The sequence below is a fragment of the Fukomys damarensis genome, unplaced genomic scaffold, assembly GCF_012274545.1.
Source record: "Fukomys damarensis isolate Sample0158 unplaced genomic scaffold, DMR_v1.0_HiC HiC_scaffold_23, whole genome shotgun sequence".
Taxonomy (NCBI): domain Eukaryota; kingdom Metazoa; phylum Chordata; class Mammalia; order Rodentia; family Bathyergidae; genus Fukomys; species Fukomys damarensis.
The window spans coordinates 23,683,898-23,701,042 of NW_022900935.1; the positions used below are offsets into that span (position 1 = coordinate 23,683,898).

Below are 17,145 nucleotides of genomic sequence, written 5' to 3' on the forward strand. Positions count from 1 at the left end.
TCTTGGGTTTGCTGAGTTCCACTTGCTTGTTTCCTAGCGTCCAAACTTCTATTTCTGTTTCTCCTGTTCTCTTTGACCTGTGCACTGCTGCTGTACTCAACACTCTTTTCTATCGTTTTGGGGGGTTAAGGAGGGAGAAGAGGTATGTGTGTAAACTAAATGAAGGTCAGCAAACTATGGTTCCTATGCCAGATTCAGCCCACAGCTTGCTTTTATGTGGCCTGATTTTAAATGTTTTTACATTTTTTAAAGCAAAACAGGAAAAACCAAGATATGTTACAGAGACTCTATGTGGCTAACAAAGCCTAAAATATTTACTGGGCCATTTATAGAAAGTTTTCTAGCTCCTGACTAAAATCTGCTATTCTCAACTGAGAGATTAATCTCCTCTCTCCTGTAGATGAGGATCACCTCCCATTTTACAGGAAGACAGGTCTACCAGGCAGCATACTCCTTTCTTGTCCCCATACCTAAAATGATTGCAGCATGTTGACAAAGTGGCTGAGCGGATAAGGCGATGATGGATTGCTAAATGACTGCAGCTTGTGGGTTACAGCACTGCCTTAAGTCCTGCAATGAATGGCAGCGGTCACTGAAAACCTCATTACTAAATTCGGTAGCTGTGTTTTCACCTGGTTCCTTGGTGGCATCACTACTGTGTGGTTTCCATCCTCTTGAATTTACTTAAACCTTCTCTTTGTGAGATCTCCAGTTGTGACTAATTGCCAAATCCAGCTATCTAATGTCACTTTCTTTTGCTGGCAATGCAGTACCATCGATTGGTAAATTACAAAGAGAAGAGGTTTATTTTGGCTCATAGCTCTGGTCCAGGGTCCAAGGTTGTGTGGCTGAATCTGGTAGTGGCCTTCTTGCTGGCCCAGGCCTGAGGCAGCACAGGGAATCACGTGACAGAAGACCGGGGAATGTGTTTGTGTAATGTTCTGGTTTCTGTCCCTCTTCTTATAAAGCCACCAGTTTTCAATCATAGTGGCTCCACCCTGATGACTTTAGCTAATCCGGATCACTTCCCAAAGGCATTACCACTATATTCAGATTGTTGCCACCCTTTATTACTTCACAGTGGGGGATTAAACTCCAATAGGAGTTTTGGAGAGGACAAACTCTAAGCCGTAGTACCAAACTATACTTTTTTTTCTGGTACTGGGGATCACACTCAGGGCTTTGTGCTTTCAAGGCAGGTACATTTCCACTGAGCTAAAGCCCTGGCCCACACTATACTTTTTGAACCTTATCTTGACCTTTCTTTTGTTATATTTAACATCATTACCACCAATTTCTACTTCCTTTATTCTGTGATGCCATTTTCTTTAGTCCTTACCACACTACTTTTAATCAGGTTCCATATCCTTCATTTCTCCCTCTGACATCTCATCCCTCTCTTCCAATCCCCCCACTATAGTCTTGTGCTAGACCCTTATTGTCCCCCCACGTGATTTACCTCCTATCATGTCCTGGTCTCTGTATGTTCTATCTTGTCACCTTGCCACTAGAGTAGTTTTTCTGAAACAAGAATTTATTGATATCATTAACCTTCTGAAAAATCTATAATGTTTTTCTCTGCCCTCTGTGCTTCCTCAGGAAATCTAAACTTCTGACTAGGTATTCAAAGCCAAAGGTGGCGCAGTTTCCCACCTTTTTACCTTGTCTCTCTTTTCTGTCTCCCTCCCTACTTATTGCTCCCCCTTTCACTTCAGCCATTCCACCACCAGTGATTGTTAGGTAAAAAGAGCTGAAAACCAGGACCATAACAAACCTTTATTATGAGGAGAGTCTGCCAGGCTGTCTCTGAACAAAAGAGAGAGCAACATGGCAGAACAGGGAGCTACTTTTATAGGAGTGGGGTAGGGTTAGCCTGAGCTGGGGTGGAGTTGAGTGAGGTAGTATTAAGGAATTGGCGGAACCTGTGACATCACTAGGAGGGCCTTGTGACATCCCTAGTTGCTAGGAGGTAGCAAATATCAGGTTAGCTTCCTTGGCGGGAAGAGAGGCATGTTGGGAAGAAGACTGTCCTTGGGTGGGAGAAGTCATATTTTGGGGGGAGGGTACCAGGGATTGAATACCGGTATTCTTGTGCTTGCGAGGCAGGCAGCAGAACCACTGAGCTAAATCCCCAGCCCCTAGAAGCCATATTTTAACATGGTGTTATGGGAAGGAGGCTGCTATTCCATGTGGCAACCATCTTAAGTCAGAGAGCATTATGGGAAGGAGGAGGCTGCTATTTTATATAGCAGCCATTTTAAGGCAAGGGAAATCTAACAGTGATGATGGCGAAGGTGATGAGAACATAATAGCAATATGTATCAAGGTCATACTCTATACCAGGTACTTTATGTGAACCAAGTCATTTAATCCCTATACAGCCTTAGGAAGAGGGTTCTATTCCTAGTCCACTATCATTGTAAACACAAACTCTAAAAGTCTTTAAAAAATTTTTTCCCCACAAGATTGGTGTTAAAACTCATTTTCTGATCTAAAATGATGTGACTTATAGTCCCATTTAGTGTACAATTTTATTTCATGGAACAAATATGGATATTTAATTACAGGATGCCACCCAAAGTGTTATAGGGGCAGGGTGTTAGGTAATATGTGGTTTGTGCAGTATATTGCTTTTTTATTTTTATTTGTTTTTTGGTACTGGGGATTGAACTCAGGACCTTGTGCTTGTGAGGCAGGTGCAGTGCCCCTGAGCTAAATCCCCAGCCCAGTATATTGCTTTTATAAAGGCTGAACATTTTCAAATTCTAATACTACCTGTAGAGTTTTAGGATTTCAGAGGAGACTTTGGACTTGTATTACTCTTTCTGCAGATGAGGAAATAAGGTCTAAAGTTACACCCTGGAAAAGATACAGCACCCAGATTAGCACTGTAGTGTTGACTCAAAGCTCACACTTTGCCCACAATGTCATTGCCATCAGCCACCTGCAAAACCATGCCCTTGACCTCTTTCAGGTTGATGGCTTTTCTCCCTCCCTGTTCCCTCAGTGCCCTTTGCTGACTCTCTTTCCACCCCTATGTACCCAGACTCGGTCTTTGAATAGCAGCCTCAGTTCCTTCACCCCTTGTCCTGAAAATATCTCTTACCTTGGCTGAGTCTGCCTATCTGCTTCCCAGATCATGCTCTTGGGCCGTCCTCCATTGGATACTCAGTACAAGTACTTCTCACACTGGCCTTACAATATTGCCCTTTGTCTTTCATCCATCAGCTTCCTTCCTCTTCCCAGGGCAGCTGCACTAAACTTTTCCATGGACTAGACGTTCCACACCTCACTCCTAGCACCTCACTCTTGGTTTCAGCACGTGCCTAGTTCCGGCTTTATTCCATCCGTTTCCTTTCCACATACAAGGTGTGTGAGTAATGCCCCCACCCTGCCCTCTGGAGGGCATTGGCTCTTGGAGTGCCAGCTCCTCCCAGACTTCCTGGTCTCCCTGTGGGTACCTGTGCTCCAGGGGGTGTCCTGCCGTGATCCTCTGCCAAGTGCCTTTTGTTCCCTGGTATGACATAGCAGTTTTTTTCTCAATTTCATGGTGACTCACTTTTTAAAAATAGTCTTTGATGTGTCAAAGCCTTTCTTTCTTTCTTTTTTTTTTTAACCTAAACAGATTGTATTGACTGGTTCCCTTTTAGTCACATGCATTTTTACTTCCTGAAAGAAACCCAAAGATATTAATTAAGTATGATTTTACCTTCCTGAAATCACACACCTCTCAGTTTCTGTGCATCAGTGCCTTTCCATACCTGTTTCCACCCTACCAGGATAGCCTGGCCTGTGAGGTCGCCTCACACCAGCTCAGACACTGTTCTCTCCACGCCTTCCAGTTTCTCCCTGCAAAACCCTCACTGCATCTGATCTCCTATTGCAACTCTAGAGGCTTGTAATACCGTTACTTGTCTCTCACCATGGTCGCCCGATAGTTCATGCATTCTGATGTCAGGGACTATGTCTGATCTGATCTTTTCATATAGTCTCTTCAGCTTAGTAAGAATTCTAGAATTATGGCTGGTAAGTTGAATGAATGGACTAAATATGAAGAGAAACTTATTGGAACAAGTCTGCTACCTCAGCAGTCTCCACTTACTGTGTCCTTGCAACCAGAGCGTTAGAGAGAAATCAATCAGTCCCATTAAAGTTACAGATGCTCTCTTCTATCTTTTCAGCCATCAGCTTCTGCCACCTCTTTGCCATGTTTGGAGACCACCTTCTTGTCATCAGTTCTCACTCCTCTGGCTAGTCTTATCTCTTGCCTGTTTCCTCTTTCATATTAACCATATTCCTCTAAATTAATGGGTGTGTTTGGATTTTTTTCTCTTCGTACTTTTCCCTTTATCTTCAAGAATCTCATTTACTCAGATTTTGTATTCTTTGGGATTGTGGCTCAGAGGGAAGAAATTAGGGACTAGAACTAGATTCCTCTACCATTTAACCAATGAAAAAACCACACACACACATGTACACACAAGCCACATGGCCATTATAGTATCAGCTCTGTTAATGGACCAATGGAGAACATAGCTCAGGCTCACAGTTCAAGTAGTCCTCTTCTGAAATTCAGACCCTGTAGGTGAGTTGTGACTGGCGAAGGGGCCACTCTTATACCCAGAACTATCAGGTGGGCAGACAGTATGGTAGGGTATTAAAATATGAGGTATGGAAGAGGCAGTGAGTCTACTTAGACCCTAGAAAGCTCCAAGGTAGCATGAGTAAGGAAAAGAAGGGCTCAACTCTAAGCTAGGCTTCATGGGAACTGAGGAAAAGATGAATCTCAAGGCCTTGTGGAAAGGTAGCCCAAGTTATGGCAGGTTGCCATAGAGACAGGAACTGGGAGAACACTAAATCAAATGCAGCTCTTCAAGTGTCTTGTTGCACTTGACAGCAGGGTTGTGATTCTTTTCTCTGATGCTGTGTCACCAGCTCAATCCACAGCCCTGTCTTTACTCTTCTCTCTGCTATGTCTCTATCAACTCCCAATGCTTTGTACTTCCCAGTACAGATCTCTTAATGGTAGACCCAGTCTGCCTCAGAGATGGAGGAGCAGTGTGTGGATTGCCTTCCATGGCTGGGAAGCCTCCCATAGTCCAGTGGATCATTGCTGTTCTTACAGTTGTATCCTTAAGCCTGATGTGCAGTAATTGCTCAATAAATATATTACATTAATGAACAGTGAAATCTCCCTATTTTTTCTCTGTCATGAGAATATGTTAGCTTTACGTGTATTTTTACTTCACCTGTTATCTTGAAAACTACTTGGAATCACTTTTTTATTCATTCTTACATCTCTGGGACTCACAGATGGTAGATAGCAAAAGATATATGTAAAGTATGTACCATGACAGGAAGCACCCCAAAATGTGTTGTTCACTGTATGCTTGATACTTTGAAAACCTCTGCAATGGCTAGGAAGACTGAGCCCATTCTTTTCACTCCTTATTTTCTGCTTCAGAAACCAGATACAGGAAACATCTGACCATAATAAAAGATTCCAGTAAATTCTAGATTTCCTCATTGAACAGTCATGTGCAGCAAGGTTCCGTTGTACTTCAGTCTGGGATTCTATTTGGTCACTTGTGCAACACACCACATGGCTGCCTCTGGCTTGGGAGCCAGAACAGCTGGAGATTGGGATGCTTGAAATAAAAATGACATATTTGTTAGGTGGAAATGGAGAAGTTTGCATGTTCTTACTCTGTGTCTTACAAAGCAAACTTTTCAACTTGTTCAATACTAAGTTTTCCCATTAGTTGTCAGAGTGGTTTATGATTAAAATCATCTTAAATCCTTTAGAATAAGCACAATTAATGAATAGCCAAACTGTTTCTGAAGTCTGTGCCTCTAATGCTCTGAGCAAAATTCATCTGAACTTTCACAAAACATTATGTAACTAACTTCCTCTAGAAATTTGTTCCATCCTGTTTGCATTGCCTGTTTAAAGATCTGTGCTTTTAGAAGTATTGGAAAGAATATTTGCAAAGCCTTTGATGCTTTCTTTCCAGTAAGAGTGTCACCTATCTGGTGCTTACCTCCTGAACGCTCTTACCACAATTTATCTTAAGTGCCTACTAACTTGTCTGTCTTCCTGGCTCGTCTGTCTCTTATTGAGCTCCATATCCCTGCATCTGGCACAGAACCTGGCATATGATAATATCTGTGGGAAGGAAGAAAGAAGAGGGGAAAGACCAGTCTGCTGAGGAATTGATACAGTTGGTATGAAATATAAAAATGATCTCAGTATTGAACAGAAAAGCTGAGCAGCCTTTCAGCACTTACAGTGAGTAATGAAGGAGAGCAAGAACCTTCCATCCTCTGGCATCAGTAGATAGTGGGTTAGATCCTGAAATCTTACAGCTGCATCAGAAAGTTCTTTTTTAACTTTCACTTTTTTCCACTCCTGCCTCAGCTTTCTGAGTAGCTGGGACTACAAAGCATGCAGCACCATATCTGACTTTAACTTTTTTTTCCATGATACAAATAATAACACATTTACTATAAAATTGTTTTTTGGTGAGGTCAAGCAAGGACTTTGTGTATGCTGGGCCAGGATGAGTGGTCCAGTATACTTTTTGGAGAAATCCGTACAAAGGGTGGAGAGAAATGGGTCAAGTTGGAGGTAGAGGGTTGTGGTTAGGAGCTTTCAGAGCAATCCTAGCAAAAGAGGACAGGCAGATGTCCAGAAAAGCAAATTGTAAGCAGTGGTGGCCTGTGGCTGGCAGTGGCAGCCCGACTGACTGTGACTAGGCATGAAGGATCTTCTGGGGGTGATAGCAATAGGAACTTTTCTAAAAATCTCAATGAATTGTAAACTTAAACTGAGTGAATTCTGAGGGATGTAAATTATACTTTAATAAATCTGTTTACAAAGGAAAGGCAGACTTTCCATTGAGAGGACAGATGTGAGAAGTAAAAGTAAAATTTAGGAGTTAGACATTGCTTGTATGAGATAGGATAGTCACCTGTGTGTTCAGCCAAGAGTCCTAGTTGTGCTTCTTTAAGCACAACTAGTTGTGTTAAAAAGCTAACATCCCTATCTTTTTCTTGATAAGATTTCAATGCGCATAGATCTGCCCTTAACTGGCTATACAAAATACCTGTCTCTGGATTCTTCTCAGAAGCCACATACTGTAGCTCACTGCCACTGAGTCTTCAGTAAACCCAGGGTTGTGAGAAATTATGCCTGAAGGATTTATGGTCCCTTTATTTCTTTAGGCATTATAATTCAGTAAATAGTTATCATCAGATGTTATGCAGGTAACATAACAGTGAATGAAGCAGATATTATGTCTGCGCTTATGGAGTTTATAGCCTTGCAGTGGGAACAGATGTTATTTACAGTTATGATAACTATTGTGTTAAATTTCTGTGTGCATTGAGAGAAAATGACTTACACACTGAAACCCGAAAGACAATGCGGAGGTGAGGTGTGACTATAAACAAGGGTCTTACATGCATCCAGCTGGCACTACTTTGTAGTGAGTGAGCCTTTTGAATCTGATCCTTTTTAACTCATCTTGGGCCATCCATCATCTTGTTGCCACTTATAATTGGAGCTAATACACTGAATGTTGGCCTTATTTCATCCTTTTGGGTTGGCTCATAAGAAATAACCATACAAGATTCACAACTATTGAAGATATATAGAAGGTAGCAACTTGAGCATTACACAGGATCCCTTTTCTTAAAACCTACAAAGAAAGTTTTCTTGACCATTGTATAGTATTTGCTTTTTGTTTTGGTCCTTGAGTGACTCTGGAGCCCCTGGTTCCCTCTTGCTTCAGGTCTCTGTTGGTGGCCTCTTGTTCCAGCAAGCAAATCCTTGTTGGGTTTGACTTATCCTTCAGCTGTTAGTCCAAATGTCATCTTCTTCAGGAAAGCCTTCCTGTCCAGCCCCACTCCCCTTCCATACTCAGTACAGTTCCCAGTACAAATTTTCATGGCACTCTATTTAAATTTTAGTTCATTTTTTAATTTCTGGTTAATTTCTTTGGTAACTTCTCTCTCCTAAACTTATGGCAGGGAGATCCATGAGGGTAGAGATCATGGTTTTATGTTTATCTCTGTATCTAAAAGTCATAGTATCTTTCACATAGTAGATGCCTGATCAATATTTCTTGAACGTTTGAATGAAAGCAAGAATAATGCATTGTGGACACTGAATCTTTATACTGCTCATTTTCTTCCTTTTTGCTTTGGCTGCTTGGGAGCTCATGCACTCCTTGATTCTGCCTGCTGTCTTTGTAAGGTTCTAATGGCATGCATTTTTTGCACTAACATTTCCCCCACTGTATAATATTCTTTCTTTGACTTTTTAAACTTTTTATTCTGGCATATACCATAAATTTCTGTAGGCCATTTTCAGTCTGTTTTGAAGGAAGCAGTAATAAACATTTGGGTATGTGAGTAGAAGAAAGGCAGGTGTGAAAGGGGAAATGTTAGTGCCTTTAACCAGATGCAGGAGGGAAGTTTTATTTTGCTTTGTTTTAATTTTATTTTTAGTTGAAGTGGTAAAAAGAAATAAATTTGTTAGCAGAAACTGCACTGAAGAATTTGGGGGCTCTCCCTGACTTGAGTCATTAAGGGGTTCCAGGCTCAGCAGGGCCTCCTGGCCCATTGAATGGGTAGCACAGACCTATGGAGACTTCTGTACTAAGCTCCATCTTGGCCAATTCTTCCCTGGGCATGGTTTGGGCAGAGCCAGTGGGAGCTTGACATGTTACTATAAGGAGAAAGAAATGAACTTGTCCTCTTGTGTTGCAGATTCAGTGGTTCTTTCCTTTGACTCCGCTGGACAAACCCTAGGCTCAGGTACCAATTCTTCCCCCTCTATCATCTTTTCAGCTCTCAATACTGACCATAATTATATTGGAGCCTTCAAGGAAGGGTACTGGGGGAGGGCAAGGGATGATCTCAGAATTGTGGGAGAGTCTCAGGGAGCCCTTCTTGGATACTCAGTGGAGGGAACAGAAGAAGGACACATCATCTAGGGCACTTTTCTGGTTGCTCTAAGAATGTGTGCTGAGAAGTCACAGCAAATGTGCCTTCCTCATGTACAGCAGTCCAGGTTCATATGAAAGGGTACCATTTTCTGTGCTCGTGTTCTGAGAGAGTGGGACAGAGCGCATTGAGAACACAGCTCTAGGCATGATAACCATCAGAGCCCTCCTGCAGAGTGCCAGGCTGTGAGAGCACCCTCATTTCCTGAGGACATACACTCCCTTGTGTGTTTATATGCACATCCCACATGCTCAGGTACAGATATCCTCCAGGAGAGAAGTACCACACTTTACCGTGCATTCCTGTCAAGGGCACATAAGAAGTATATTCCCTCCCTTCCCTGTGTTTACAGTGCTGGAAAAAGTGCCACACTGCCCTTTGGCCCAGATATATCCAGGCCAGGAGAGCCATGCTGTCCTGAGTCCAGAGCAGTCCCCCTGCCACACGCCTTTGTTCTTGCTGGCAGTGAACAGGAAGGGATGCTGCTTTGATTCCTCAGCTTGCTGACATTACAGTAGCCCCAAAATGACTTGGCATTTCTGTATATCAGTCCTATATTTAGAGGTAAAGATGATAGGCTCCTACTGGGTGTGCTACGTATGAAAACAAGGAAACTGCTGGCCCATGGAAGCAGTTTTCTTTTTCCATCCTCGAATGTGATAGATGGATGTTCATGAGGTTCAGGTAGTTGCAGTAGACTGGACAAAAAGAAACGTTCAGAGAATATGAACATTGTTCTGGGAACTTTATGTACCTCTGCCTTGTCCCTCATAATTCAAAGCTTTGATATGTTTCATTTTGATACAAGAGACTTAGGTTCAATGACATGAAGTAACCCATTCAAGACCATTCATCTCCCCTGATGATCTTGCTTTCTTAAGGTACTCCCACCAAATGCTGAGGCAGAAGTCACTTCAAGATTGGGCAAATAGACGGGAAGAGTTCTTAAATAAAACAAAGTTACATATATTCACTATGGGAAGAGATTGATCAGTTTTATGGCATGAAAGTTAAGAATTTATGAATCAAGACCCTGTTAAGAGTGAAAAGGCAATGCGGAGTGAAAAAGGATATTTATAACATAATTAATCACCAAAAAAGGCTTGTTTCTAGAGCAAAGAACTACAAAAATCAATGGGAAAAAGAAACAACACAGCACAGAAATGAGCAAAAGACTTGAATAGGCATTTCATAAAAAAAAAAAAAAAAGAATAAGCATTTCATAAAAGAGGAAATCCTAATAGCCAGTAAGCCTATGATAAGGTACTCACTTGCGTTAGTACTCAGGAAAATACAAATTAGGTTACAGGGACATGTCACTGCACATTTACCAAACAGCATACCTTGAAAAGCTGACAGTCCCAGTATTAGTGAGGGTATATTGGAGTAGAAACTCTCAGTCTCCACTGGTCTAGCCCCTTTGGAACATACCCCATGACCTAGCAGTTTTTCCTCCAGCTATTTTTCCCACAGAAATGGATACTTATCTATACCAGAATATATTTGCAAACTACATGTAGAAGAACGTTCACAAGAGCGTTGTTCATCATCGTCCCAAAACACGAGCAGTCCCTGTACCTAACAACAATAAAGTGAATATAAGTATATAAACTGTTATATTCCAAGTGGAACAATAAAAATGAATAAACTATACTTTGATGCAACAACATAGATTAATCTTAAATATATTTTTGGGTGAAAGAACTCAATAGATACTGTTTTTCTGTTCAAATGAAGTTCAAGAACAAATACAATTTAACCATATTTGTTTAGGTGCACAGTTCAGTGTTAAAACAACAGAGATGTTGGTCAGGGGGATGTGGTGAGGGATGGGCACATGGTATCTTCTAGTGTTGGTGTGTTCTTTCTAGTGACCTGAGTGGGATTTGAGAGGACCCTCTTCACGGTAACTCATTACATTGTACATTTAAAGTTTTATGTGCTGTTGTATGTATTTGTAATGGTTCATATTTTTTATATAGAAGGCATAACTTGAGTTGTCAGCTATGGGATAGGATGTTCTTGGGCACTAAAGGGTCAGTAAGAGCACTCTAGGTTGCATTTGCCTGAAAAGAGAGGGAGGAGATAGCTAGCATCTGTGAAACATTTATTATATACCAGAGTTTTAAACACTTTCATGTGTATGAACTCATTTAAGTCTCCCAGTAACCCTTTGATACAGATATTGTTTTCATCTCTATTTTTTCAGCTAAAGAAACTGATATATAGACAAGTGAAATAACAAGTAGCAAGCAAATGGCAGAGCCAGAATTTAAGTTGAGGCACTCTGGCTCCAGAGCGCCTGTTTTTATCTAAACAGGTCTCGCTTTCTCTGTTCTCATTAATTTTCAAGGAGCTTTTGGTCCTCAGCTTCTGTTCCTCTTAGAGTTATAAAAAAGATCTTAGGCTTAATGTGAAAATTATTGTGGACAATGGGATGTGGTTCCCAGGCCTATGCATGGTTCCCAGAGGAAGTTGGCAAGGAATGAGGACTCAGATATTTGTTGGCTTAATTCTCTCTTAGTAGAGGATAGATTCAAATTGATTCAAAATCAACTTTAAATCAGCATTGTGTTATCCTGACTATACCTCCTAGATTCCATATGTAAGCTGCCTTATTCATATTCTCATGGAATATTTGTCAATACTTTTTCTATCTCATGCTTTACCTCAGCTTTAAAAATTGGTAGGAGGGGCTCAGTGGCACTGCATCTGCCTGGCAAGCACAAGGTCCTGAATTGATCCCCAGTACAGGTGAGGCTGGGCAGGGGTGGGCAGAGATCTTCACAGTGGCCATGTTACTAGTTACTGGGGATTGAACACAGGGCCTTCCCGTTGAAATACATCCTCACTGTGAATCTTTTTAAAATTTTGAGACAGGGTTTTGGTAAGTTGTACAAATTAGGTTTGAATTTGTGATCCTCCTATGTCAGCTTGCCAGAGTGTAGGAAGCAAAGGTGTGTGCCACCATGCCAGGCACTCTTTACTCTTTCATTTGGAGATTATTTGCATAACATTGGGCATACTGTATTGCCAAAAACATTTTAGAATTTTAGTAAGATAATTTGAGTTATTCCCTACTTTCTTTCTCTTTTTTGTGGTTGATTAAAATTGGGAAGAAAGATTCCAGTTCCAGAGAAGATGCAGTGAGTATACTCACCTCACTGAAAGCAGGTAAAGGCCTGGACAGAATGTACTTAGTAGCTTTGAGGTCTCCAAAACTTAAATAGTAACAGACAGACTGGGGAAAACACCGGAATTCAATGCATTACTAACCTTGTAGTGTATTTCCCACTTTTCCTCTGATGTCCCATGTTGTGAACTCAAGGCAGTGCAAAACCCAGTGGTGGCTACTTGAGCACAAACAGACAGCTTCAGGAAAAGACCTCTGGTTAGGGGCTCCTAAGGCTCAGACTCACGTAAGAAGTCCCACAAGTTATTTTTTCCCTTTCTGTGCTCTCTCCTGCTCCTGCCCTAAAGGAGTCTCAGGTGGTGATGGTTGTAGTGAGCTGGCAGCGGTAGGGCTTTGGCACCTAAAACTGAGGGAGAAGGGAGATCAGAGGTGCTGTAGTTCCAAGAGTGGGTGGGTGCAGTTTTGGCTGTCTTTTTCCTTTCTGCTGCTGGGCCCCAGATTTGGGTACAGTACAGAAAATTTATGGTAGAATGTGGTAGCTAAAGCCCCACCTATCTGGCCAGAAGACCAAAAAAGGAAGACCCAAGGAATCAGAAAGCACAGGTGAGAAAACAGAGAGGGAGGGACACTTAGGAAAGCAAACCCAGACTTTCAGAATTGAACTATGGGATAAATCACTGCTCAAGTCCCAGACAGGACACTGGGTGGCGCACATAGAGGATGCATCTGAGTAGGCTTTGAAAGAGGAGCTGACATTGAAACCACAACCCTCAGAAGGCTGGTCAGAACTTGCTGCCTGAACCCACCCTGCTCAGTTGTCTGCTAAAACAAAAGTAACATTCTACACTGGATTTAAACAAGACCTAGGGTTTCATAACATGATATCCAAAATATCCAGGATATGAGCCAAAATTAAACATCTTATAAAGAACCAGAAAAATCTACTTGACTGAGAAAAGACAGCCAACAGATGCCAATACTGAGATGATACAGATGTTGGAACAATCTTACAGAGACTTTAATAAAATACTCCCCGAAGGGCAAATACTATTGAAATTAATGGAAAGATAGAAAATCTTAGCAAAAACCCAACACCTGAACTTTTAAAATATAGCAAATAGCGCAGTGGGAATGACAGAGGAGTAGTGTACTTGTGTTATATTTTGGATCTAAATGTCTCCCAAAAGGTACAAGAGCCCAATGATGAAGGTAACTGTACTGTATACCTAAAATGTACCAATAACCTCAATGAGAAAAAAAAAAATGTCTCCCAAAGGCCATGTGCTAAAGGTTTGTTTGTCTGCTGATGAGCAATTTTAGGGAGGAATTTGATCTTGGGTCTGATACCACCAATGGATTAAGCCATTGATGGATTCCTAATTTGATGGCATTACTGGAAGGCAATGGAAATTTAGGAGACAGGGTCAAGTTGAAGGGTGTGGATCGTGGACGCATGCCCCTTGGCGATGGCATCTTCCTCAGCTGTCTCCCTCACTTTACCTCCCTTCTCCCTCCCCTTCCGCTTTCCCTCTTTCTCTGTCTCTACTTCTGCTGCTCTCTTTCCTGGATGCCATAGTGAGCAGCTTCCCTACACCATACCCTTCCACCATGATATTTCTACCTTACAAGAGGTTTAAAAGTAATGGAGCCTGCTAACCAGGGACTGAAACCTCTGAAACTGTGAGCCAATAAATAAACCTTGCCTCCTTTATTTATTTTAGATATTTTGTCACAGTAATGGGAAGCTAGCACAATTTAAAAATAAAGTAACAGGAACAATCTAGTCTGAACATAGAAGAAAAAGATTTTAGAAGATATAGAGCCTCAGTGGTCTGTGAAACAACACCAAAAAGTTCACCATTTATGTTTTAGAGTCCCAGAAGAAGAAAAATTGCAATCCAGAAGAAGTATTTGAATAAACAATGGCTAAAAATTGCCAAAATCTGGTCTAGCCTGGAAATGAAAAGCTTATTTACCATTCAAAAATTAATCAGTGTAATCTGACGTATTAAATTTCTAAAGACAAAAACCTACCTGATCATGTCAGTTGGTAATGAAAGAGTATTTGAGAAAATTCAGTATCTGTTCATTGTTAAAGAGTCTCAGCAAACTCAGAAAGTTGAATTGTTCAACCCAAAATAGAGCATCTGCAAAGAACCTTTGTCAAACATATCCAATAGAAAACACTGCTTTCCACCTAACATCAGGAACTTCCCCTAGAAGTCTCAGAAGATGCATAAAGCAAGAGAAAGAAATAAGATGCAGACAGGGTGGTAAAGAAGAAATTAAAGCAGCCCTTCTCATAAACTATGATTGCTGACATTTCTTGGAGAAATCCACAAAAAACCAAACTCCTAAAATTAGGAGCTGAGCTTAACAAGTTGACAAGATATAAGGTCAGAACACAAAAGTTAGTTGTGGTTTTATATACTGGTACTGAGGCATTGGAAAACAGGAAGTAAAAACAATTTATAATAGCCTCCCAAATCCAAAATGTATGTATAAATCTAGTGAAGCATCTGTAGGGTCTGTATGGAAACTGGTTTCCTTCCTATTTAGCCCAACTCTTCAAGCCACAGACCTAGGAATCACCTTAAACTGCTCTTCTTCCTTCATCCCATTCCTGTTTTCTGTCTTCAGAATGTGTCCTCCCCCCCCATCCCGCCCCTTCTTTCTGACACCACTGTCCAAGGTACCATCTTTTCTGCCCTGGTCTGGAAAACATGTAACAGGGCTTTCTGTGCTCATGTGTTTTCTTCCAGAAGTCTATTCTCATTGCAGCCAGAATACTCAGAGTACTAAAATACAGAATACTTAGAATACAGGAATACTCAGAATACTAGGAACAACTCAGAACACGGCTCGTTACCATACAACACTCTCCAGTGGTCCCACAGTGCACATTAAATTTTGTAACATACAAGGCTGTATTTACTGACTCCTTATTTCCATAATTTTATTGACTTCATTTGCCCCTTGCTGCCCTCAAACGCTGTTGGCATTCCTACTTCTCCTTGAAGATGCCAGCTCCCTGTTTCAGGGCCTTTATCCTAGCTGCTTCCTAAGCTAGACTATTCTGCCTGCTGTTTTGCATGATTGTCTTCGGGCTGAATTCCACAGGAAGCCTTTCTGGACCACTTTGTCCAAAATAGTCTGTTCTCTCAATTCCCAGTGTTTCTCTAAAAAGGAATGTTTTCATCTGTCGTTAGCACTCATCCTTTCAAACTATCTGCTTTTTTTACTTGCATATTGTCTGTCATTCCCCTCCACTAGAATGTAGGATTCATTTGTCCAAGAGCCTTCTCTGTATGGATAGAACAGTTCCTGGCACATAGTAGGTGCTTAGTAAAGATTTGTTGGATGAAAAGTAGAGCATTAGGAACAATAATGTCCATCACTTAATACTTAAGGGTAAATAAGTAATGGCAGTGGAATACTGTGATGACAGCTTAGTTTTCATCGACATGGAAGATATTCAGGATATTATGGAGTCAACAAAATCAGAACAAACATGAACATGAGGCCACAAATAAGTAAAATTAGGTATCTACAGTCACATTTTTATGGAAAGAGATTTTAGGGAAAATAGTTTCCAAAATGTTTGCAGCAATTAACTTTAGGTAATGGAAGTTTCAAATGGTTTTTCTTTTTTAGAATTTTGTTGTTTGCATTTGGAATTTTATATTGAACATTTTTTTTATAAGTAGGAACCAGTTTGCATACAGAGCCTATAGATAGATGCTTCATGACAACTTTGTTGGTGGGGGAATCTGTCTTATTTTGTTTAATAATTGCTTGCTGACCATCTTAATCCTTTTAGCCTGCCACTAACAAAAATACTCTAGGATGGCCAGGCGTGGTGGCTCACTCCTGTAATCCCAGCACTCAGGAGGCTGAGGCAGGAGGATTGGTGTGAGTTCGAGACCGGCCTGGGCTACCTAGTGAGTTCCAGGTCAGTCTCAACTAACTACATAGTGAGACCCTGTCTTAAAAACAAACAAAACCAAACCAAAACAAACAGAAATACTCTAGGCTATGCAATTGATAAACTCAGAAATTTGCTGCCTGAATTTTGAAGACTATACTGTGCAAGAAAGATCAAGGTACCAGCTGATTCTGGTGACGTCCAGTCATCATGGATCGCACCTTCTGTATATGTCCTCATGTGGCAAAAGGGGCATACACATCCTTGAAGCTTCTTTTATAGATGAACTAATCCAGTTAATGAATGCTCACCCCTAATAGCTTCACCTCTTAATACCATAGAGTAGGAGATTAGTTTCCTATATATGAATGTAGGGGGAACAACAACATTCAGACCGAGGCAGTGACTATTCATGCCTTATCCGACCTACTAGGTGATAAGCTCCTTGAAGTTTAAGCCACACACTGCACAGTGAGTCATTTTCCCACCATTTCTTGATCCAGCTGCTCTTTTAGTATGCCCTACCCCCACAGTCCTCCTGCAGCTTAGTGAAGATGCCCTGGCATGTCAAGGACACATGAACAGGATTAAATTCACCTCAGTCCCTCTCCCTACAAAGCCACCCTTTTCCCAGGACAGGAGAAGTGAGTGCAGTGAGCTCTGCAGCTGCAAGGCCATGGGCCCCTGCCATAGCCTGAGGTTTTCTCACGTGAGGCCGAGGAATCCCCATTCTCCTCTGGTTCCTGGTGTTGCTATGTTGGAGTCCATTCAGCTGGGGAGGACTCAGCCACCGGGGACTCCCTTGTATCAGGGCTTCTTCCTGGGCCTCTTGCCTCCCCCCACACCAATACACACCCTTTGGGATTGGATTTTACTTTATGAACTTTTAAGTTATTTTACTGGGTCAGTTAATTTAGTGTAGGTCAGTGGAGTTTTCTGTGTTTGTTTTATAGAACCACTTCTCCTATTTTAGTTTGTCTTTGATTAATAGATCCCATATTGTGGTTTATTTCCCGACTTGAGATGACATGGGAGCCATTTGTGCCTTGGCCAGTTCCTCCCAGGCCCTTGTTGACTC

At 41.4% G+C, this 17,145-nt stretch overlaps 1 protein-coding gene across 7 annotated transcripts in view; it reads left to right on the forward strand.

Moving 5' to 3' along the window:
- St3gal3 (ST3 beta-galactoside alpha-2,3-sialyltransferase 3) overlaps nt 1-17,145 on the forward strand; it is a 168,072-nt gene that overhangs the window by 44,158 nt on the left and 106,769 nt on the right. For 4 of the 7 annotated variants that reach the window (XM_010634624.3, XM_010634601.3, XM_010634609.3 and 1 more), the window contains one exon: nt 8,773-8,820. The exons of the other annotated variants lie outside the window; for them this stretch is intronic. In XM_010634624.3, the coding sequence (XP_010632926.1) occupies nt 8,773-8,820 (48 nt within the window). The remainder of the gene's footprint in view (nt 1-8,772; nt 8,821-17,145) is intronic. 7 annotated transcript variants of the gene reach the window in all.